Source organism: Plecotus auritus (assembly GCF_963455305.1).
Source record: "Plecotus auritus genome assembly, chromosome: 9".
Classification (NCBI taxonomy): domain Eukaryota; kingdom Metazoa; phylum Chordata; class Mammalia; order Chiroptera; family Vespertilionidae; genus Plecotus; species Plecotus auritus.
In genome coordinates, this window is record NC_137783.1 from 106,798,871 (window position 1) to 106,823,647 (window position 24,777).

Below are 24,777 nucleotides of genomic sequence, written 5' to 3' on the forward strand. Positions count from 1 at the left end.
GGGGCTGCGGGGCTGCGGGGCTGCGGGGCTGCGGGGCTGCGGGGCTGCGAGGCGATGCGGGGGGAGGGGCGAGGTGCGGGTGACAGGGCGGAGCCCGAACGTGGGCCACCCCGCGAACTGCCACTCAGGCCGCGTCCCCTTTAAGGCCAGCCGGCTTGAGCGCAAGCAGGGGCGGGGTGGGGCGGTGGACAGCTCACTGCAATGCCTCCTGGGAGATATAGTTTGCGCTCGGCGCACCCAACCACAAAGAGCCCAAAGAGAACTACAAGTCCGGGATTGCCGCGCGCGGTCCCTGGCTGCCACGCCCCTGGGCTGGGCTCCAGGCCTCCGCCCCTCTCGCAAAGCTGCGCTGGCCGCCCGCGGAGGGGAGGCTGCAGAGCGAGGGCAGGAGGTGGGTGCGGCGCGACTGGGGACGCGGGGCTCAGGGATAGCCGGTGAGGGGGCGCGGGTCCACCCGAGCACCTGTCCTACCATCAGAAATCATCTAGCCTACCATAGCCTCGCCATTCTCATGCGCTAGGGATGGTAACTCCCGTGGCTGCAGGGGAAGGGGCGCTAATCGAGGAGAGTGGGCGGAGCTGATGGAAGGAGCCTGAGTGGATGGCGATTGCAGGAAAAGCCGGGGTAATGAGGCTCCAGACTGTTGGGCGGAGTCTTTGGTAGGTGGAGCGAGGAGGGGCGGAGTCTCTAGGTGAGACGTGAACACGCGTGAAGTCGAAAAGGGGGAATCCAGGGCTGGAGAATGCCTATGAAGCAAACCTGTGCTAGATTGGGTGAAATGAGCCGAAAAGCATTGGGGAAGAAGGGGCGGAGACAAAGATGAAAAGGACGCCTCCCAGCCTTGGAAAGCCCAGTGTCGGCTATAGTTTGGGCAAGGGGGTGAGTGCCCAAGTGAGCAAATACATGTGGATGCGGAACACCTTCCTTTCCTTGTGACTAGAAATAAAGAGCCCAACCCTTGAACTCGGTGCGTCACATACATGGTCTTATTGAACTCCCTGTAAAGGCGTCACCATATCCATTTACAGGAGGAATATGAGGCTCAGAGAAATGAAGTGACTTGCCCAAAACCACCTTATCCAAAGACCCTGCTTTTTTTTCCTGCCCTCTAGGGCGGCAGAGGTTTAGTCTGGAGTGGGTGGTAGGGAAGAAGAAAAAAAAAGTTTCACGACCTGCCTTTTGCAGGTTGTGTGACAGGACCAGCTTCCTCAACCCTTCTGAATGCCAACCTGTAAGGCACCCCTCCTCCTATGCTATTGTGAGGATGAAATGAGAATATGAGCTTAAAAGCCCTTGTTTATAAGTTATAATTGTTAAGAGCAGGAAAACCTATCACAAGGAAGAGAGTGGTTGAAATGGAATGCTTGTGTCTGAAGAAACTTACAAAATGAAGCCTGAGAGTGTGCTGAGAGGGTGAAGGAAAATTCTAGGACAGGATGGGGGATGGTGGTTGTTGTTGGGAGCTTGTAACCAGTGAGAGAATATTTTGCTGTACAAATGAGTAAGTCAGGTTGCCCTCCTCCTGTAGCCCACCTTTCCCTATCCTCTGGGCTACTGGGCAGCTCACTCCCTTGGGTCCATGTGTGTCACCTGAATTTAGGTAATAACTTTTCCTCCTGCAGTGTGGATTGTGGGGATAATGGAGCAGCCTATGGGCTTCTTGGAGATAAGAGCTGGGCAAAGAGAGCTAAAACTACAGCTGTTGGGTGTAGGGAGGCCCGGAAGAAAGTGAATGGCAGCCCCCAGGGCTGTGAGCCAGTCTTTATCCTGGTGGGCTGAGTAAGGTGGGGGAGTCTCATCTGGTGTCCGGGAGACACATGACTCACTCTGAGCATTTTCATCCATGAAATTTACCCAACCCTGTTCTCTCCAGCTCCTACACAGTGGGAGTTCTTGCATTTACTTCTAGTGGTCATCTACGCTTTAGATTCCAAATTGAAAATTCAAGAGAGTGTTTCCAAAATAAAAAGTTTTTAAAACTCCAGAGAGGGTGATAAACCTCGCTATTGGTAGATGACAGTCAATCTGGGGTGAGGAAAATGGATCTGACTAAACTGGAAGAAATTTCTTCCCCTCCCTGTACAGAGAGAGGGGATCCAGCAGGGTAGCAAGCACCCATCTACTTAAGTAAAGTGGGCATTGGCAAGGGGTGAGAATGATACTCTCTGGAAATGCAGAGGAGGAAGGAATGACTTCCTCCTGAGGAGCCTGGCAGATGAATGGGATTTGCCTTCACAGCCAGCAGAGAGGATAGCAGCTGCCAAATTGCAGAGGTAGCAGAGGGCCTGGCATGAAAGCAGGGATAATAATAATGCAGGCATACCTTGGAGATGTTGCAGGTTCAGTTCCAGACCACCGCAATAAAGCGAGTATTGCAATAAAGCAAGCTATAATCTTTTTGCACCTGGAGGGTCTTGCCTTCCATTTGTAAAACACCCAAACACCTGTGAAGTGCAATAAAATGAGGTGCACCTGTATCTACTTCATCTGCGATCAGCATGCATACAGTGCTTAGCACAGTAGTAACTGCTCAATAAATGTCAGCCATCACTATTACTGCTGCTATTTTTATGATGATGGTGATGCATCTACCCAGGAATTGGCCTAGACAGCTAATTAAGTGGCAGAGCCTGATTCCAGGGCAGGCCCAGGTGATGTCAAAGTCCATGCACTTTCCTTTCCCCTCACCCCAAAGCCCCTCCAGTTCTTTCTGCCTATCCACAACATTCATGAGGCCCAGAAGTGGCCCCCATTTGTGATCACTGTCCATGAGCCATGACAGGAGTTTCTTTCCTTCTGTCGTAGCAGAGACTGGGTTCAGGAGGCAGGGGACACAAGGCCTGAACAGCCTGGATCCCAACAGAGGCAGGCAGACAGGCCTAGTGCTGTGGTTTCTACAGGAAGTTCGTTGGTCTCTGTAGGGTGACCTGTCCCTATTGTGTGCTATTTTATCTTAGCCCTGGTTGGCTTCCTCATCCTCCAAAGCACAGCAACACATGGAGATTTTCAGTACTTCTTAGTAATAACAAATCTATTCATTGAGGTCCAGCACTCCGACTTAAACTTTGCATCTATAGTCCTGTGAGCAAGTGTTCTTTTCTCCCCCTTCTTTCAAAATAAAGGTATTTTTAGAATGCTTAAGCCTACAGTAAAGTTTAAAGAATAGCTTTTCATCTAGATGTACCAACTAACTCTGCTGATTTTGCTTTCACACACACTTTTTGCTAAACTATTTATAAGTTACAGACATCTTGACACTTGACCCTAAATTATTCAGCATGTATCTCCTAATTATAATATTCTACAATAGCTACAATACCATGATCATACCTAAGAAAATTAGCAAGAAATCAATATTATCTAATAAACAGTTGATATTCAGATTTCTCTAACTGCCAAAAAATCTTAGATAGCTTTTTAAAAATCTGATGCAGTCAAGATTCATGCATTGCATTTAGTTATATCATTTGATCTAGATAGAACTCTTCCACCTAATTATATTTGTTTGATTATTTTATCAATGATTGTATTTTTCTGGTAATATTGTATACAATACTCTTATTGCATCACATCAGGAGGTATATTATATCAAGGTCCTACTATCCATGAATGCTAAATTTGATTATTGGTTAACATCATGACAGCCTGATCTCTCCATATAAGTGTAAATTTTCTCCTTGAGATATAATTGACATAACATTGTATTCATTTTAAGTGTACAACATAATGATGATAAATGTATATTTTGAGAAATATTACCACAATACATTTCGTTAACATCCATCAACACATATAGTTACATTTTTTTTCTTTCGATAAGAACTTTTAAGATCTCCTGTGCTCTTTTTAAAAAATCATTTAAAATTTTTTCAATTACAGTTGACATACATTATTATATTAGTTTCAGGTGCACACTCCAATAATTAGACTTACTAAGTGTTCATCCTGATACACTTCACATCCATCTGACACCATACATACTTATTAGACTATTATTGACTATATTCCCTATGCTGTACTTTACATCCCCATGATTATTCTGTATTAACTAATTTGTACTTCTTAATCCCTTCACCTTTTTCACTCATCCCCTAACCCAGTGGTGGGCAAACTGCAGCTTGCGAGCCACATGCAGCTCGGAAGCCTGGGTTTGCCGCTCTGTTGACTAATGAGTTTGCCGACCACTGGGATAGGGGCTTAATCACAAGGAACAACAACAGCCTGTAATTATTGGAACCGAGAGTCTAGATCAGTGGTCGGCAAACTCATTAGTCAACAGAGTGGCAAACCACGGCTCGTGAGCCGCATGTGGCTCGCGAGCTGCAGTTTGCCAACCACTGCCCTAACCCTTCTCTCATCTGGCAACTGTCAAAATGTTCTCTACCTAGGAGTCTGTTTCTGTTCTGCTTGTTTGTTTTGTTAGGTTCAATTGTTGGTAGATATGTTTTTATCACCATTTTATTGTGCATATTTTTATCCTTTTTTCTTAAAAAATAACCTTTAACATCCTATATAATAAAGAGCTAATATGCTAATTAGACCAGACAGCAGAATGACCTTCCAGAATGACCTTCTGGGAGGACCCGTGGGCAGGGGGGCGGGGCTGTGAGGCAGCCAGGGCCACAAGGGCCGAGCCCCTTGCACGAATTTCGTGCATCGGGCCTCTAGTTTCATATAATACTGGCTTGGTAGTAATGAACTCCTTTAGCTTTTTCTTGTCAGGGAAGCTCTTCATTTCTAAATGATAGCTTTGCTAGGTAGAGTAATGTTGGTTGTAGGTCCTTGCTCTACATCATTTTGACTATTTCTTACCAATCCCTTCTGGCCTTCAAAGTTTCTGTTGAAAAATCTGCTGACAGATCTATGGGAGCTCCCATGTAGCTAACTAATTGCTTTTCTCTCGCTGCTTTTAAGGTTCACTCTTTGTCTTTAACTATTTTTCATTTTTCTTTCTCCTTCCTTCCTTCCTTCCTTCCTTCCTTCCTTCCTTCCTTTTCTTTCTTTCTTTCCTTTTATCCTCACTTGAGGATATTTTTCCAATTGCTTTTTAGAGAGAGTGGGAGGGAAGTAAGGAGAGAGGGAGGGGGAGAGAGAGAGAGGGAAACATTAATGTGAGAGAAACACATTAACTAGCTGCCTCCCACATGCACCCTGACCAGGGGCAAGGAGTGAACCCACAACCCAGGCACAGGCCCTTGCCCTGGAATCGAACCTGCGACCCTCCAATGTGTATGCCAACGCTCTAACCACTTCACAACACTTGCCAGAGCACCATTTTGCATTTTAATTATGATGTCTCTTGGTGTGGGCTGCTTTAGGTTCATCTTGTTTGTGACTCTCTGCACTTCTTGGACTTGTATGTCTATTTCCTTCACCGAGTTAGGGAAGTTTTCCATTATTTTTTTCACCGAGAATTGGAATTCTTTGCTCTCTCTTCTTCTTCTGGCACCCCCATGAATGTTGGTACTCTTGAAGTTGTCCCAGAGACTCCTTACATTATCCTCATTTTTAAAAAATATTTTATTGATTTCAGAGAGGAAGGAAGAGGGAGAGATAGAAACATCAATGATGAGAGAGAAACATTGATTGGCTGCCTCCTGCACACATCCACTAGGGATCAAGTGCACAACCCAGGCATGTGCCCTGATTGGGAATTGAACCCTGACCTCCTGGTTCATAGGTCCATGCTCAGCCACTAAGCCATGCCGGCCAGGCTATGCTCAATATTTTTTTTCTTTCTTTATTTTTTTTGAAATATATTTTTATTGATTTCAGAGAGAACGGTAGAGGGACAGAGAGATAGAAACATCAATAATGAAAGAAAATCATTGATTAGCTACCTCCTGCACAACTCCTACTGGGGATTGAACCTGCAACCTGGGCATTCCTGACCAGGAATCAAATTGTAACCTTCTGGTTCATAGCTCAACACTCAACCACTGAGCAACACTAGCTGGGTGGATTCTTTTCTCTTTTTGCTGTTCTGATTGGGCATTTTCTGCTTCCTTATCTTCCCAATCTCTGATTTGATTCTCTGCTTCATCTACTCCACTGTTGAATCCCTGTATTTATTCTTCATTCCAGTTAATGTATTCTTCATTTCTAACTGGTTCTGTTTTTATGGTTGTTTGTTTTTAAATATATTTTATTGATATTTTACAGAGAGGAAGGGAGAGGGATAGAGAGCTAGAAACATCGATGAGAGAAAAACATCGATCAGCTGCCTCCTGCACACCTCCTACTGGGGATGTGCCCGCAACCAAGGCACATGCCCCTGACCGGAATCAAACCCGGGACCCCTCAGTCCGCAGGCCAACGCTCTATCCACTGAGCCAAACTGGTTTCGGCTGTTTTTATGTTTTACTAGAGGCCCAGTGCACAAATTCATGCAGGGGTGGGGTCCCTCAGGGTGGCCTGAGGGAATCAGGCCGAAACCCGCAGTCCAAAGCTGCCTACTGCTCTTGCCTGCTGCTCCCACTCATCCTGGCCCCACTGTGCCTGCCACGGGCTCACGCCCAGTCAGTCCTGATGGGGAGAGGCTCACGCCGCCACAGCAGTGCTTGCCAGCTGTGAGCCCTGCGTCTGGCGCCCGCCTGAGGGGGGTTGAGGGTGGGGTAGGACACAATAGGCCTTACAGGTGGGCGATGGGACACCCTTGTTGGCCCAGGATCTGGATCCATCCCGCTGACGCTTGTGCCAGTTGTCGGGAGCCACCTGGCAGACGCTTTTATGTTGTTTCTTCCTAGTGGAGCATCTAGGGAGGGGAAGTGGCTGTGGTGCCTGAGGCCGACTTCCAGGAGGCCGGTGGCACTGTCAGGATCGTGCCAGCGGTGCCGGTCCATCGGTGCCTGGCTCATTCTCCAGAGATTGGACCTACAGGACTACTGAGGGAGTGAGTGGCTGCCGCCTGGCTGGTGGGCCACCGGGACGGGTCGGTCAGCTGAGCGGTGCTCCTGCTGTGGGAGTGCACTGACCACCAGGGGGCAGCTCCTGCGTTGAGCATCTTCCCCCTGGTGGTCAGTGTACATCATAGCAACTGGTTGACCAGTCGTTCGGTTGCTTAAGCTTTTATATATATAGATAGTTCCATTTTTATGTTTCCTTTCTCTTTGTTGAAGTTCTCACTAAGTTCATCTACTCTTCTCCTTAGTTCATTAAGCATTCTCATAATCAGTGTTTTGAACTCTGCAACTAGTAGATTGCTTGTCTCCATTTCATTTAGTTCTCTTTTTTTGGAATTTTGTTCCATTCTTTCATTTGGGACATGTTTCTTTGTCTCCTCATTTTGGCAGCCCATGTGTGTGTTTCTATGTATTAGGTACAACTGCTACATCTCCCAGGCTTGGTACAATGGCCTGATGGAGCAGGTGTTCTGTAGGGTCTATTGGCACAACCTTCCCAATCGCCCAACTGGGAACTTGAGGTGCGCCCCTTCTCCCCATGTGATCTGTGTACACCCTCCTCTTATAGTTGAGCCTTGATTTCTGTTGGCATGTCAGTGGAAGGGATTTACCCCCGGGCCAATCAGCTGCAAGGGCTGGCTGTGACCACCAACCACCAGGAGGATCGATCAGCTGTGCGGGGGCCCACCCCATAGAACAGGCCTTACTTCAGTGGAGCTCTGGTGCTCACTGAGACTGCCTTTTGAGTGTGTCACTTGTGGAGGTGGTTGGGTAGTGGTGTTTTGAAGTGGTTTGAAGCTGCCTACTGTGTGCACTAGTTCTGGGACCACCTGGGAGATGCAGTCACTGCCTCTCCTGTGTTCTTTTTTTTTTAAAAAAAAATCTTTATTGTTCAGATTATTACAGATGTTCCTCTTTTTTCCCCACATAGCTCCCCTCCACCCAATTCCCCCCCCCCCTGCCCCATGCCCTTACCCCCCGCCACTGTCCTCATGCATAGGTGTAAGAGTTTTGTCCAGTCTCTTCTCTCACCCCTCACACCCTGTTCCCCCCGAGAATTGTGAGTCCACTCCCTTTCTATGCCCCTGATTCTATTATATTCACCAGTTTATTCTGTTCATCAGATTTTTTATTCACTTGATTTTTAGATTCACTTGTTGATAGATATGTATTTGTTGTCACTTTGTTGTTCATAATTTTTATCTTTACTTTTTTCTTCTTCTTCCTCTTCTTAAAGAATACCCTTCAGCATTTCATATAATCCTGGTTTGGTGGTGATGAACTCCTTTAGCTTTTTCTTATCTGTGAAGCTCTTTGTCTGACCTTCAATTCTAAATGGTAGCTTTGCTGGGTAGAATAATCTTGGTTGTAGGTTCTTGCTGTTCATCACTTTGAATATTTCTTTCCACTCCCTTCTATCCTGCATAGTTTCTGTTGAGAAATCAGCTGACAGTCGTATGGGTACTCCCTTGTAGGTAACTAACTGTTTTTCTCTTGCTGCTTTTAATATTCTCTCTTTGTCATTTGCCCTTGGAATTTTAATTATGATGTGTCTTGCTGTGGTCCTCTTTGGATTCCTCTTGTTTGGGGTTCTCTGCACTTCCTGGACTTGTAAGTCTATTTCTTTCACCAGGTAGGGAAAGTTTTCTGTCATTATTTCTTCTAATAGGTTTTCAATATCTTGCTCTCTCTCTTCTTCTGGCACCCCCATAATTCAGATGTTGGTATGCTTGAATTGTCCCAGAGGCTCCTTACACTATCTTCATATTTTTGGATACTTTTTTCTTTTTGTTTTTCTGGTTGAGTGTTTTTTGCTTCCTCGTATTTCAAATCTTTGACTTGATTCTTGGGGTCCTCTAGTCTTTGACTGTTGAATTTCTGTATATTATTCTTTATTTCAGACAGTGTATGCTTAATTTCTGACTGGTCCTTTTCCATTTTTTTGGCATTCTCATTAAGATCCTTGAAGGTCTCACTAAGTTTCTTGGAGGTTTCTAGAAGATTCTTGAGTAACCTTGTAACTGTGGTTTTGAACTCTATATCCAGTAGTTTGCTTTTCTCCATTTCTTTCATTCGTGACATGTTTCTTTGTCTCCGCATTTTGGCTGCTTCCCTGTGTTGATGGAGTGGCTTTGTGTGGTAGGTGACCTATAGGGCCCAGTGGCTCAGCCTCCCCAATCACCTGAGGTGAACACTCTTGGTGCACCCCTTTGTGGGCTAGGTGCACAATCTTGTTGTAGTTAAGCCTTGATTGCTGTTGGTAGACTGGGAGGAATTGACCTCCAGGCCAGTTGGCTGTGAGGACCCGCTGTGTTTATAATGGAAGAACTGCTGTGCTGGAGACACCCTTATGGGGCAGGATTTGCTTCAGTGGGGCTTTGGTGCTCACTGAGTCTGCCTCTTGAGTGTGTCACTTATGGATGTGAGCAGTTGAAATCTGGTATGGTCTGACACTGACCACTGGGTACGCTGGCTCCTGGATCTCCAAGGAAGTGCAAGTCAGCTACTGCCCGAGGCCACCCAGCAGGAGCTACAGGGAGATCTGCAGATTTCTCCTCTTTGTTTGGGGTTTGGAAGTTTTGGCACTGTCTGACCCAGCTGCAGTTTGTTAGGTTAAGTTGCGAAAGGGCAGGCCATTCATATGCAAAAGCCGCTGCGCACAGTTTGGGTGGGTTTGTAAATTGGGTGGGACAGGGTCTCAGGGAATTACCAGGGTGTAGCAAACAGCGATGGCTGCCAGTCAGCCATCTCTGTGTCTCCGTGTCTTTGCGTCCCGCACCCCAGCGCAGTAAACAATGATTCCTGTGAGCACCTCTGCAAGAAAGCCATGCTCACTTTCCGACCTGATGCCAGACAGTCCAGCTTCTCCCCGTAGGAGTCTGGGTCCCCAGAGTCTCGCTGGAAACTGGAGTTCACAGCATTCGGAGCTTGTATCTCCTTCCCAATTGAAAAAAACAGCGCACCCAGTCGCCAGCCCGATCCACGCGCATCCGTACCTCTGCTTTTCCGTGCCTCTACACGTCCTACCCGGTCTCAATGTGCTTTTTTCTTTCCTTCTAGTTGTAGAACTTCTACTCAGCCAGCTTTCCCGTGGTTCTGGGTGATAGTCGTTTTGTCTTTTAGTTGTAGTTTTGGTGTGGTTGTGAGAGGCAGCACGTACAGGTGTTTACCTTATGCCACCATCTTGGTTTTCCTCCTGTGTTCTTTTGACATGACCACATTAATCTTTGATTGCTTCTTTGCTATCTGGCAAGAGATGTTCCAGGCTTACCTTGAACTTTTCCTGTCAAAGTCCTGAAATTATTGTTTTTTTGTAGGAGATAACATTTAGAAACCAAGATCTAGGGTCACTTGTACTCGTTATTACTGGGGGTATCATTTCTAGGCTCTTTGAGCACAGCTAAAAAATGATGGATGGACCGGTGGATGGAAAATCATTCCCTAATAGATTCATAGTAGTCACAACTACTGGTTCTCACTATGTAAAACGAGTAGATTGCAGCCCTACCCGATTTGGCTCAGTGGATAGAGCATCGGCCTGCAGACTGAAGGGTCTCAGGTTCGATTCCGGTCAAGGGCACATGCCCAGGTTGCAGGCTCGATCCCCAGTAGGGGGCATGCAGGAGGTAGCCGATCAATGATTCTCCCTCATCATTGATGTTCCTCTCTCTCTCCCTCTTCCTTCCTCTCTGAAATAAATTTTAAAAATATTTTTTTAAAGTAGATTGCATGGAAAATAATTTCATTATGGAAGCTCAGTGAGCAGTATTGTAGGAAATTGCACAAAAAGAGTTCATGCCATTTTCAGGACTCCATGAGTGTATAAGCCATTGGCTAGGAACTCTGTGGCTGGGTTCAGTCCCTAGCTCAAAACCCAAATTAGAGAAGACACCCCAGGCTGCTGCCAAAGGACTGGTTCTCTGAGCAATGTCCAAACCCAGATCCTTCCTGAGGCCATGACTCAGAGGTCAAGAATGCACATAACACCGAGCCAGGAATTCATCCTGTCTGAGTTTGTGAAATAAAGATAATGTGACCTGTCCTGCCAGGGTCCCAGAGTTGTTGTAAGGATTTTTTTTTAATTGCTAACTAGTCTTTTCAACACGTACTACAAAATTCCTTCTCTTTTGCATTGGTTTATAATCCAATTTAATATATTATACTAACACTAGAGGCCCAGTGCATGAAATTTGTGCACAGGGGCGGGGAAGGGTCCCTCAGCCCAGCCTGCACCCTCTCCAATCCAGGACCCCTTGGGGGATGTCCAGGTTTAGGCCTGATCCCGCAGGGACCGCTGGCTCCTAACCGCTCACCTGCCTGCCTGCCTGATCGCCCCTAACCACCTCTGCCTGCCAACCTGATCGCCCCCTAACTGCCCTCCCTGCCGGCCTGATCGCCCCTAACTGCCCTCCCCTGCCAACCTGATCACCCCCTAACTGCTCCCCTGCTGGCCTAATCGCCCCCTAAGTGCTCCCCCTGCTGGCCTGATTGCCCCTAACTGCCTCTGTCTCAGCCCCTGCCACTGTGGCTTTGTCCAGAAGGACATCCAGAAGATGTCTGGAAGATGTCTGGTCTAATTAGCATATTACCCTTTTATTAGTATAGATAACTACTCTTTTTCAAATATTCTTTTAGGTTATCACTCATCAACTTTTCCAAACTGATATTTTAATCCTTTTTAAACCTTTTTTAAAAAAATACTAATGGTATTTGGATTAGGATAGCATAGCAGCTATAAGTAATTTTAGAAGAACAACTCTCAGAAGAATTACAGATCTCTGTTCAAATAGGCTTCTTAATAAAATGTCATAGCCTGTGTTACTTGAGGGAGCACAGGCTTAAAGACTTTACTTAGAATTCTAGCTCTGCTGCCTCTAGCTGTGTGATCTTAAGCAGTTGTCTTCACTACTCTGCTTCAGTCTTATAATCTGAAAAAATGGGATGACAACAGTACCTGCCTCACAGCATCATAGTGGTATTTTAATGTTCTCTTTGCCCTGGTCTTTATGTAGGTCAGAATCAAAATGAGACCACCAGGTAAGAGGTAGGAAGGGGACAAGTGACAGACTTCAAGGGCCTTGGCTACTGAATGCCCAAAGAGGAGTGTATTGTCATTCAGAGCACAGACTTTGCAATCAGACCTGGGCTTGAATCCAGGCTCTGTTCCTCTGGGCAAGTTACTTCTCTGAGCTTCAGGCTCCCATTTGTAAAACAGAGGTAAAACTCTCCTCATTTGGGGTTTGAGTTCGTATGTACAGTGCATCTAATACAGGTGTGGTATACGATAAGTACCCCTATGCATAAGCTGTGTCCCTCATGAGGCCTGTGGAGACCGTGGATATTTATTTATTTGTTTATTTATTTATTATTTTTATTTTTTTCGTTAGTCCTCACCTGAGGATATTTTTTTCATTGATTTTTAGAGAGAGTGGAAAGAAGGGGGAAAGACAGAAACATCGATGTGAGAGTGACACATTGACTGATTGGTTCCCACATGCACCCCGACCAGAAGATGGAGCCTGCAACCGAGTTATGTGCCCTTGACCGGAAACAGACCCAAGACCCTTCTGTCGGCAGGTCAACGCTCTAACCACTGACCACCCGGCCCGGGCCTGGGACATAGTTTTAATGAAATAAGAGAAATGTCTCACATAGCCTGGGACCTAGGTGCTCAGAAAATGCTGATTCTCTTTGATGATAGGCCTCCCTAGAGCAATGTCTTGGCTGCCCTTCCTTATCGGACATCTCCTCTTTCTATGTCACAATTAGAGATTGCAAACAGGTGATTTTTAGGCCCTAGACTGGAATTGCACTCACGTGGTACCAGGCTGGGCCTTAAACCCTCTCTCGTTTGGGCCACAGAACCTCTCAAGAAGGTGAGAATTCCAGCCTCAACTCCAAGTTCCCAGGCCCCCTGGCCTTTCCTGCTAGGTCAGATGGTCTGATGATCAGCACAGTATGGTTTCCTGATTTAATACCAGTGGTCTTCTCAGAGAGGGGGTGGGGCTGATCTTTTTCTTGGTTCTTTTCAAGTTGAGAGGCAGATTTGAAAAGTCTCCTGCTTAAGAAAACTATTCATTCAGACACAGTGGTGGGATTTCTTTACCTGGTTCAGTTTGCATTTCCAGACATCTTTTCTAATCTGGCTTTTAAACACCTGGCTTTTTGTGTTTTGCTACTTTGTCATTACACATCATGAAATGCCTTTGCAATAGAAGGGTTCCAGCCGTGGGCAAACTACAGCCCGCGGGCCGGATCCGGCCCGTTCGGCTGTTCTATCCGGCCCGCAGAGCCGAAAGAGCGGAGGGTTCTCTTGCTCTCCCCTCCACTCCTTTACTTTGAATTTATATTAGTTCACACAAACACTCCATCCATGCTTTTGTTCCAGCCCTCCGGTCCAGTTTAAGAACCCATGTGGCCCTCGAGTCAAAAAGTTTGCCCACCCCTGGGTTAGACTCTCAGTGGACTTGCCCTATGTCAGCTATGGAGGGGCTCTGGGCCATCCTGGAATCCTGTCCCCATGTCCTCAAGATGTAAGTGGGCAGAGCCCCAGGTTGGCAGTGGACTAGCTGTCAAAGGACCCTACCCCAGTCTGGCCTAGACAGAATAAGGGAGTGTGCATTCTCACTCACAATGGGACCCCGTGGTAGGATGCAGAACTGACCAGAGGTGTTGGACTCACACTGACCTGGATTCAGATGCCAGTTCCTCCATTGACTGAACCTTTCTGAGTCTCAGTTTCCTCATCTGTAAAATGGAAGTGATAGTATCTGTCTCACAGGATGCTTGTGAAGACACCAAGTGAGGGAAAGCATGTAAAGCATTAAGCACAGTAGTATCATTCTCTGTACATTTATATATAATTTTTATTAAAAATAAAGTGCTACCAAGTGTTATGTGAGGCCCCTCACATTGTAAAAACAGGAGGTGTGTATTCAGCAAGTGACTATTGTCTTGCCAAGCAAGCTGCAGAGCAGCATTTATTTTTGTTTATTTATTTTTAATCCTCACCCAAGGACATTTTTAATGAGTTTTAGAGAGGGGACGGGAGAGAGAGAGAGAGATGTGAGAGAGGAAACATTGATCTGTTGCCTCTCACACGCACCCCGACCAGAGCCAGGGATTGAACCTGCAACCTAGGCATGTGCCCCGACTGGAAATTGAACCCATGACCCTTCGGTATATGGGACAACACTCCCACCAACTGAGCCACACCAGCCAGGGCTGTAGAGCAATATTTTAAAAGGCTGCTTCAGGGACTCTCAAACTGGTTAAAGCTATGATAGCTTTTTGTTGCTATTACCACTCTTAGTGGCCTGTACAGGGGGAAGATAATTGTATTCCTGAGCAAGTCACCAGTCTTTCTAAGTCTCAGTTTCTTACCTGCCAACAAGGAGAATGATGCTTACATTGTAGGACTGCTGTAAGAATTAAAAGGGCTTATAAGCCCAGCTGGTGTTGCTCAGTGGTTGAGCGTCAACATATGATCCAGGAGGTCACGCACATGCCCAGGTTGTGGGCTCAATCCCTAGTAGGGGGTGTGTAGGAGGCAGCTGATCAGTGATTCTCATTGATGTTTCTATCTCCCTCTCCCTCTCTGAAATCAATAAAAATATATTTAAAAGGGCAGATAAGTGTAAAGGCCTTGGATGTAGTAAAACCCTCAGTAAATTTTCATTTCTCCCCTCAGGACCTCCCTGCTGCATCCTCCTCCCCACCATAATGCTACACAGCACCTACTGTGTGCTAGACAGGGAATATAACACGTGGCATTGCTCTCAAGGAGATCACAAAGTAGACCAGTGGTCGCCAACCTTTCGGACCTCATGGACCACCAGTGGTCCACAGACCACCAGTTGGCAATCGCTGAACTAGACAGTGGTTTTCAAAACAATTTTTATTACAACCCAAAGTATGCAGATGTACTTTATGTCACAATCCAGTTCACACACACACAACTAAAACAAAAGTTTCACAATATACATATACATAACCCACTGTATGGATTTCATGACACAATCACAATCTTGATTTTTTTTCAAGTTTATTAAGGCATAATTTATATTCAGTAAAATTTACCCTTTTTAGGTATACAGTTATATTGATTTTTAAAATCTTTATATAGTTATTTGGCCACACATCAAGACAATAGATTGTTTCCATCACTCCAAAATATTCCCTCATGCTGTTAAATAGGACAAGGGTATGAAGGTCTGGGCAGTTCTTACTAAATGCTATTCTTGCTCAATGTCAAAATGTAGCACAGTAGTTTGCAGATGCAGTTGTAACCAGAGGAGCTTGACCCTAACCCAACAGGATAAGTTTAGCTAACTGCAAAGAAGAAATCAACATGTAATTAACCAAATAGTGTACATAAGCAATAACTAAGCTTACTTTTGGGGAGACAGAGCTTTGGATGTGAATCCCATCGCCTTTGCTTGAATTTGGTAACTGCCTTTACGTAGCCACTCTTCTCCCCAACCCACCCCCTAGAAATCACTCATCTGACTTCTGTCTCTATAGTTTTGCCTTTTCCAGGATATTATATAAATAGAGTCACACACCGTGTAACCTTTTGAGGCTGGCTTTTTTCACTTGGCATAATGCTTTTGAGATTTTTCTATGTTGTGGTAAGTGTTGTAGCTAGTTCCTTTATATTGCTGAGTCATACTCCATTGTATGGATGTCTCACAACTTGTTTACCCATTTACATCTTAGTTGTCCCCAGGTTGGGCAAATATGAATAAAGTTGCTATAATCATTCATATACAGGTTTTTACATGGACATATGTTTTCATTTCTTTGGGATAAATAACTAGGAGTAGGATTATGAGAGCTCTATGCCAAACTATTTCCCACAGCAGTTATACCATTTTGCATTCTCACCAGTAATGTCTTAGGGCAGTGGTTGGCAAACTCATTAGTCAACAGAGCCAAAAATCAACAGTACAACGATTGAAATTTCTTTTGAGAGCCAAATTTTTTAAACTTAAACTTCTTCTAACGCCACTTCTTCAAAATAGACTCGCCCAGGCATGGTATTTTGTGGAAGAGCCACACTCAAGGGGCCAAAGAGCCGCATGTGGCTCGCGAGCCGCAGTTTGCCAACCACGGTCTTAGGGCTTCTGTTGCTCTGTGTACTCATCAGCATTAGGCATTGTCAGATTTTTTTATTTGAGCCATTTTAATAGTTATGTAGTAGTATCTAATTGTGGTTTTAATCTTCATGTCCCTAATGACCAATGATGTTGAGCATCTTTTCATGTATTTATCATCTATGTACCTTTTTTGTTGAAGTGTTTGTTCAGCTTTTTTACCCATTTTTTAAATTGGGTTGTCTGTTTTCTTCTTATTGAGTTTTGAGAGTTCTTTTTATATTCTGGCTAACAATCCTTTATCAGATAAGTATTTTGCAAATATTTTTTCCCAGTCTTTGTCTTATTTTCACTTTCTTAACAGTGTCTCTTGAAGAGATTTTCATTTGGATGAAGTCCAATTTGCCAGTTTTTTTATGGTTTATACTGTTGGGTCCTATCCAAGAAATCTTTGCCTAACCCAAAAGTCACAAAGATTTTTCTCCTAGAAGTTTCATAGTTTTAAGATGATCTTACACCTAGGTTCCTTACCTATTTTGAGTTGTTTGTGTAAGGTGCAAGTATGGGTTAAGGTCCTTTTGTCACATATGGATGTGTCCAGTGGTCTGCATCTTAAAAAAGCCAGGAAGGAGGGCCATGTGCAAAGCAGAGCATAACATGATGGAATGGTGGGCATTGCTGGAGCGGGCTGTTCAAGGAAACTTGAAGCCACAAGGAAAGAGCTATTAACCTACTGGAGATTCGGGACAGCCTTACAGAGAGGCAGTGACTTATAGGCAGGGCCTTAAAGGTTGACAGCAGAGAAAGTGGAGAAAAGGACTGTAAGGAGAGCAAAAAGCAAGGCAGGTGACAGTGTGAGGGTGTGTGCTGTGGTGCCTAGCGGACAGAGCATAGAGTAGGGGGAGGGACAGGGTTAGAGGTGAGAGTGAAAAAGTGAAGTCATTTGGGCTGGCAGTAGTGTTTCAGGAAGATCAATCTGCAGACTAAAATGGAAGGTGGGCAGAAAGATCCAAGTGAGGATATACGGGGAGAGGGGATAAGGCCTGAGCTCTAGAAGTAGCTATAGGGATGGGTTCAAGGAGACAGTCAAGAAAACTTTAGGAATGAGAAGTCAGGACTGCCTCCCAGGTTCAGACAGCTGGGTAGCTGAGAAAAGTTCACAGCAGATTTGGGGAAAGAGGGATTCTGTTAGGCTTCTGGTGCCTGTAGTATTTTCAAGTGGAGATGTCCAGCAGGCAGCTGGGTAAACACTGGGCTGTAGCCCAGTGACATTAGTTCATCCCCATGGACCACAAACGCTCTGCCACACTCATGAAGCTCCTCACCCCCCGCCCCCCAGAGGTGCCAGTTCCTGCTCCTTGTGTCACTGTGCCTTTCACAATGGGGCCTGAGCTTTTATGATGGTGGACACCATGGCGCTGCCACTAGAAAATAGGGGCTTGAAGGACTGGGTTCTGTGACTCATGGGTATGGAGAGAATACCACAGAGAGCACCCTAGGAGACCTCCCTTCCAACCAGCCTCTGCCCCTACTGACTGTGCAGCTAGACACATCACTAGGAGCCACACAGCTGGGGAGGCCCGGGGAGAGCGGGGGACGGGAAGACAAGCACTATTGCTTTTGCAAGAAAAATAGTAGCTTGAGTGCCCCCCCCCAAGGGTCCCCAGGTATGTCTGTGGCTGTTATCTGTCTCCTCCACCCCCAGCACTAATGCACAGAGGTATGTGGTCTGTGACCCACAGAACTGTCAGGAAAGACAGCCTAGCCTCTCAGCTGAGCCACTTCACAGAGCCTTAAATCAAAGAGAGACTGAAAACTAGAAAGTTTTCAGTAATATGCAAATTACTACCTAGAAAGAAAAGGCGGTTCTGGAATGAGGAAGTGGGTAGCCTATTCCAGGGCTCCTGCCTGAGCCCTCTGGAGAGAATTGGCCAGACTCAGCCCCAAGACCAAGTACCTTCCCCACTGCAGGTCTCCACATAGCAGCTATCCCTTCCTCACCCCACCCATCTCTGTTGGGACTCTCCACTGTCTCACAGCCCATCTACTTCAGGCTGCTACTGACGATTTTATAACTTCATCATCAGCTTGTTCCTCTTCAGACACTCCAGATGGTTAATGCCTTTCTGCTGTATCAAAGTGCCCCACTAGACAGGGATGCAATCACGAGGGCACCCCCCGCCCCAAGACAATAGGGTGGGGCAGCCAAGCATCTTGTCCATCCTCAGAGTGGTGGGCTCTAGCCCCTGGAATAAGGGGGTCTCAGTGCAGCCTCCTCAGAAGGCAGACATGTGATGAGAAGTACTCTGGCCTACCCACCACCCCTGCTGAGTGATGCTGGAGAAGTCCCTCCTCAGAGTTCTGTTTTCCCATCTGGATAGTAAGTGTGCCAAGGACTCATTCACAATCTACTCCCATAGAGCCTGGTACATCTCCCCTGGCACTGCACCCTCACTGCCTCTTGTCTCAGTCTCCCCCACCAGCCTGGGCTCTTCTCAAGGTCAGTACTGGAGTCAATTCCTCTATGCCGCTCACATCAGGGAAAGACTGCTGAATCTGTCCCATAGACTGGCTCTTGGGAAAATATGTTGGAAGCAGAGACGGTACACACCCCTGCTTTCTAAAACCTTAAAGAGAAGGTTTAGAATGTGAGACTTCAGGTTGAAGGAGATGCTGGAGGCTGTGAGATCAGTAGGGTAAGGAGGCTCTGTTAAAAAGTAGGTAAGGAGCCTTTGGGAAGGGTGCTCGGTGGCAGACTCCACATCTGCACTGACCTCCAAGGAAGTTTCAGAGGAGGCTGGGGTGCCGTCATGAGAGGAAAGGGCAGGTACCGGGAGCCACCGCATCTTCATGGCAAGGCAGTTTGTTACAGGAGGAGGGGAGTCCAGAAAAGGATGTCATTTAGAATCCAAAGGGCCGAGTGAACCATTTGGGCCTGGTAGATAGATGGCAATGGCACTGATCACAGCCATTTGTTGTAAATTTTTTGAGACAGGAAAAAAAATTAAACAAGAAGGCAACATTGGTACAGCAGAAGGAGTACTAGGAGTATAAGTCTCAGAGCATTTGTTAAGTATTAGAATTAGAGTATACCAGTCTTCTGACTAGTAAGCCTTGACACCTCTCTCATATAAAGGGACCTGGGTTTAAATCCTGGCATGGCCCTGCACCTGTCTGAGCATGAGGAATGAATCCAGGCACAGTTTTCCTCATCTGCACAAGATGGATGGTGGTATTGTCTGTGTCAAAATATATATGACCATTATGTAAGCAAATGTAAGAGAGGCAACACAGCATTCATTTCAGGGACATTTCCTCTCTTTCCTTAGACCAGTGGTTCTCTGTCCTAACTGAACATTTACAATTACTGAGGGCACTTTCCTGAACAATTAAAACAATCTCTGAAAGGTGGGACCCAGGCTTCATTTTTTCCTTTTCTTTTTTTGTAACTCACTTTTTAAAAATATGCTCTAGACAGTGTGGCAATTATCACCCAATCATTTGTTCATTAAGTATTCATTCATTTCGACCTCAAGGACTTGATTTATAATAAGGAGTTGAGAACTGTGACTACCCAGACGTTATGGGCTGAATGTTTGTGTTCCCAAAGATTCATGCTGAAATCCTAACCTCCAATGTGATGGCATAAGGAGGTTAGACCTTTGGGAGGCGATTAGGTCATGAGGGTACAGAACAAGATTAGTAGCCATATAAAAGAGATGCCAGAGAGCTCTCTTGCCCCTTCTGTAACATGAGGACACAGCAGGAAGACACCAAATCTGCCCACACCTTGATCTTGGACTTCCAGCCTCCAGAACTGTCATCCAGTCCGTGGTATTCTGCTGTACCAGCTCCAACAAACTAAGACACCAGCTATGGTTGGTTGATGGTCATTTCTCACTTTTCTCCCTCTCTAGGACTACTTCCCAGCACCCTGGTCTTCTGCCATGTCCGACCCCATCACACTGAATGTCGGCGGGAAGCTCTACACAACCTCACTGGCAACCTTGACCAGCTTCCCCGACTCCATGCTAGGTGCCATGTTCAGCGGGAAGATGCCCACCAAGAGGGACAGCCAGGGCAACTGCTTCATTGACCGTGATGGCAAAGTGTTCCGCTACATCCTCAACTTCCTGCGGACCTCCCACCTGGACCTGCCTGAGGACTTCCAGGAGATGGGCCTGCTCCGCAGGGAGGCTGACTTCTACCAGGTGCAGCCCCTGATTGAGGCACTGCAGGAGAAGGAGGTGGAGCTCTCCAAGGCGGAGAAGAATGCTATGCTCAACATTACACTGAACCAGCGAGTGCAGACGGTACATTTCACTGTGCGCGAGGCACCCCAGATCTACAGCCTCTCCTCCTCCAGCATGGAGGTCTTCAATGCCAACATCTTCAGCACCTCCTGCCTCTTCCTCAAACTCCTGGGCTCCAAGCTCTTTTACTGCTCTAATGGCAATCTCTCCTCCATCACCAGTCACTTGCAGGACCCCAACCATCTGACTCTGGACTGGGTGGCCAATGTGGAGGGCCTACCAGAGGAGGAGTACACCAAGCAGAACCTCAAGAGGCTCTGGGTGGTGCCAGCCAACAAGCAGATCAATAGCTTCCAGGTCTTTGTGGAGGAGGTGTTGAAAATCGCTCTAAGTGACGGCTTCTGCATCGATTCCTCTCACCCGCACGCTCTAGATTTTATGAGCAATAAGATTATTCGGTTAATTCGGTACAGGTAAAAGGACACCAGCCTCACTGGAGGGGGATTCCCAAGAAGATCCATGTCAGAGCGTCTCACCAATGGTGTGAGCCAGGGCACTCTACTAATCTGTATTAATCACATAGCAGGACTTGATTCCCCCGATGATGCAGTCTACTTGTAGGAATCCATGTGTCCTCTCAACAGAGCCACCTGTTTTCTTGCCATTTTGAGCTGGAGATGGGCAGTCTGTTATGACAAGTGAAGAGTCTGCTGATGTGTCCTAAAGGAGGGCACAGGAGGACTTTCTGGCTAGAAGAGGAGCAGCATTTCTGACATGGACTCCATCTCTCTCTATACAACTAAGCAGTGCCTCACTTACCCATCTGAATAAGGGAATGAGGTGAGAATAAGATGCTCCCTTCAGTTTCCCAGGATAAACTACCCAGAGATCCCCATCACCCCTGCTCCTCCATCCCGACAATGCAGCCAGGACTTGGACTTATTTGCCCAAGTGTGACCATGTTTAACTGGTTGGGAAAGTAGTATGTTCTCAAAGCTGTATTAGCCCACTGGGGGAGAGATTTGAGCTGTGGCATGGTCTAGAGCAGTGGTCGGCAAACTCATTAGTCAACAGAGCAGCAAACCACGGCTCAGCTCGCGAGCTGCAATTTGCCGACCACTGGCCTAGAGCAGCAGTCACCAACCGGTGGTCCATGAGGTCCAAAAGGTTGGTGACCGCTGGCCTAAAGGAGTGAGCATCCATGCAGGGTCAGAAGATGGGGATATCCCTTTTGACTGGATCAACTCTAAGCACTGGGAAATTTTTGGCTTCAGAAGTGGGCTTCTGTCCCTGTGAAGGCTTGAAAATCTGGAGCCAGTGCAATGAAAGGCACCTCATACTATGGCCTGTCACCTGACTTTTGTAATCCTTTCCCCAAGAATTTAAGGTATCATTGGAACAAGTTATTTTAAACAAATATATTATGGACTCTCAGGGTTGGAAAATAATTCAACAGTCACTTAGTCCTCCCTCACCCAAGCATACCCCAGGACATTTGGGGATCAGTTCCTCTCCCCAGTACCTCCAAGTAATCACCTATACCTCCAGTGACAGGAAGCTCATCATCCCTAAGGCAGGCCCTGATGTGGTTGGCTAGTACTGGCTATTAGAATGTTCTTATATTGAGCCAAAATCTGCCCTTCCACTCCCACGTATTGGTTCTACTTTCTGGTTCTTCTCATCCAAATATATATTTTCTCTTTCAAAATAGTCACCTTGAGAGACCAGACACTCATGAAATTATTAGGATTCCCCTTTGGGATCTGTCTTCGGAACCAAGGTTAGACCTCTTCCATCCCCTGTAAATCTACCACATTTTGTTATGGCTTTGCCTCCTTTGTGACCCCCATTTCACCCACCTTCCTCAATAGCCACAACTCCAGATACCCTCTGGCCATCTTCTATTAGAGGATGAAGATTTGCCGCCCCTGAGAAAGTGCGCTAGAGGAAGGAGACCAGGGTTTTGGAAAGCAGTGTGCAGCGAGGAGCCCAAGAGTGGTCTGAACCATAACACTGCCCTTGGACTAAGTGCCCATCCCTGAGACACTGCTCTGAAGGAGGTGGCCTTCCCCTTCAGCGAAGTACTGTGTCTGGTTATGGAATTTCTTGGGGTGAGATCCAAGGCAAACACCTCAAGCCACTACTTCCCAGAGGGTGATGAGCAGTGCAGGCTTCAAAACTGCACATTATGATTCATCTCTAGAGTGAGTACGGCCTTGGGGGTCCCAGAATCTTCCCCACTGGGTAAGGGTCCCCAGACAAAGCCAGGAAAGCCTGCTGGCACAGGCGCCCACGAGAGGTGGGTCAAAGAAAGGTCTTCCCATAATATGCACTCTGAGTAGGGAGCTTGTACACATGGCCGTGGGCAAGGCCACATCCCTTAGGTCAGTGGTTGGCAAACTGCGGCTTGCAAGCCACATGCAGCTCGCGAGCCGCAGTTTGCCGCTCTGTTGACTAAAGAGTTTGCCGACCACTGCCTTAGGTAATACAGTCTTTTTCCCTCCACAGTGGGACCCAAGAGTCTCTGACAGCTGCTCCAGGCCCCCAGGCCAATGGTACTCAAATGGAAGCTATGACCACAACAAAATAGTTTAAGGAAGAAATCTCATAAATGACCACTGCCCTTTTTTCCTCTCCATAAAAATTTTCTCCATCTTTTCGGTGCTTCTTAATTCAAGCAGCTTGACTTTAGAGAAAGTACAGGACCTATGAGGCCACTTGTGTTCTATGTGACTTTATGCAGGTCACTCACCTCACTGAGCCACCTGTTTCTTCATTTGTGAAATGCACATAATAGTAATACATAACCCTACCTACCTCACAGGGCTGTTGTGAGGATCAAATGAAATTATGTAAGAATACCATATAAATGATAAATGGTTGTTATTTTGTATCGGTTTATAAGGGAAGAAACCCTGGCTTTAGAGTCAGACTAACCTGAGTTTGAATCCTGACATCTTCACTAGCTGTATAACTTTGGACAAGTCACTTGGCTTCTCTGATTTGTTCCTCATTGGATAACAAACCCACCTCCCAGGGTTACACTTAAATGAGATGCATGTGAAAATTCCTAACTACGCCAGGCACACAGAAACTCAATCTATATTTGCTCTTTCAGGAGGTAATGATGATGGACTGTTGTACAGGGGACACCACTTTAATAAGCTTATCGGGAATATTTGGTGTATGGGCCCTGAGGATGGAAATGACCACAAATAAAAAGCCTAGAAGTTCCCACAATGTGCTGCACGAACTTGGGGAAAGAGCTTAATTTTAATGGAGTGCGCAGCTGGGCCTTTGAGGGTGGGTTGGATTGTGACAGAATAAGCTAAAGAGGGCACGTGGGCACCGGAAATAGCATGGGCAGAGGCCCTGGGAGCTGGCAGGACAGGTGACAGAGGAAGGCTGAGCCTTCATGCAGAGCTACAGCATAGCCACTATGCACGCACCTCACTTAGGTGAGTGTGGCCATCTGCTTAGCAAAACTGTGAGAAAGAACACTGAGCAGTGCAGGCAGCACCATCTCAGAGGACTGGTGAGGCAGAGTGAGTGTAGACTGGGAGTCAGGGATGTGCTGCTGCTTGTTAGCCCCTCACTGCCCTGAGCGAGACCCAGTGGTGATCAGTATCTCAACCAGACTCAGTTTATTTACGCTTTTGCACAGCTAAGAGCTTTGTCCCAAGTGAAGGGCAATTCCGGGCACACTTGAGTTTGTCAGCTCTCTGTTCCTGCCATAGGTGTGGTCCCAGGCATGCAAAGATAGCCAGAAAGGGTGCTCAAGGGAACCCTAAGGCACCTTGCTGTGACCACTTTGTGAGGGCTGCCACCAAAGATGAGCATTGGCCATCATTTCAGGCACTGCTCCCTGTAACCTCACACCCTCAGGATCATCTAAAGCCCTTGCCCTTTTATGAAGGGCAAGCCTTTGGACCCTCTGTTCTATCGTTGAGTAAGAGCTCCCTATGCAGAGGTGGCTATGGTCCCACCCTTGCCCACACATCAATGCCCAACACAGCCCTAAGGGCCAGGATGTGGTCACTCTGATTTGTAAATGCCTACATGGCCTAAAACATAGCACTTGTGTAACTGCCCCTTTGTTCACCTCAAACTTTCAGCTTTTACAAATTACTCCTAAAGCAGGCTACTGTGAGTGGGCTTGGCCAAGGTCTGCCTTAGACCAATTTCTTGGCTCACCTGGCCAGAGAACCAGCCCATCCCTTTCCTAACCTGCGTTCTCTTCATGCTGACCTCCTGTGTCTGCCTGTGTCCCAAAGGGCTCAGGGCTGATGGGGACAGCTGGCCTGGAAATGAGGCCCCGTGACCATCTGCAGAGCAAAACAACCTTGATAACAGGCCCACCCAAGGGAGGGGCCCAGGCTTGTTTCCAGGCCCCGTGGTATCCTAGCTCTGGCAGCTCTATCTGCCCAGATGGCCCAGTGACCTCAGTCTCCTTCAGAACCTTCAGGACAGTGTGGCACCAAGCAAAGCTGGTGACATGCTCACCCCAGTCTGCCCACAAGAACCAAG

At 46.7% G+C, this 24,777-nt stretch overlaps 1 protein-coding gene across 1 annotated transcript; it reads left to right on the forward strand.

The window, feature by feature from the left end:
• The first annotated feature begins 346 nt into the window (after positions 1-346).
• KCTD21 (potassium channel tetramerization domain containing 21) lies at positions 347-23,109 on the forward strand. The gene is made up of 2 exons (XM_080642814.1): positions 347-391; positions 19,915-23,109. The coding sequence occupies exon 2, from the start codon at positions 19,945-19,947 to the stop codon at positions 20,725-20,727; it is 783 nt and encodes a 260-aa protein (XP_080498940.1). The 5' UTR covers positions 347-391; positions 19,915-19,944; the 3' UTR covers positions 20,728-23,109.
• The last annotated feature ends 1,668 nt before the right edge of the window (positions 23,110-24,777 follow it).

Coding starts and splice junctions, on each gene's coding strand:
- KCTD21 (XM_080642814.1), top strand. CDS start 19,945: ATGTCCGACCCCATCACACTGAATGTCGGCGGGAAGCTCTACACAACC.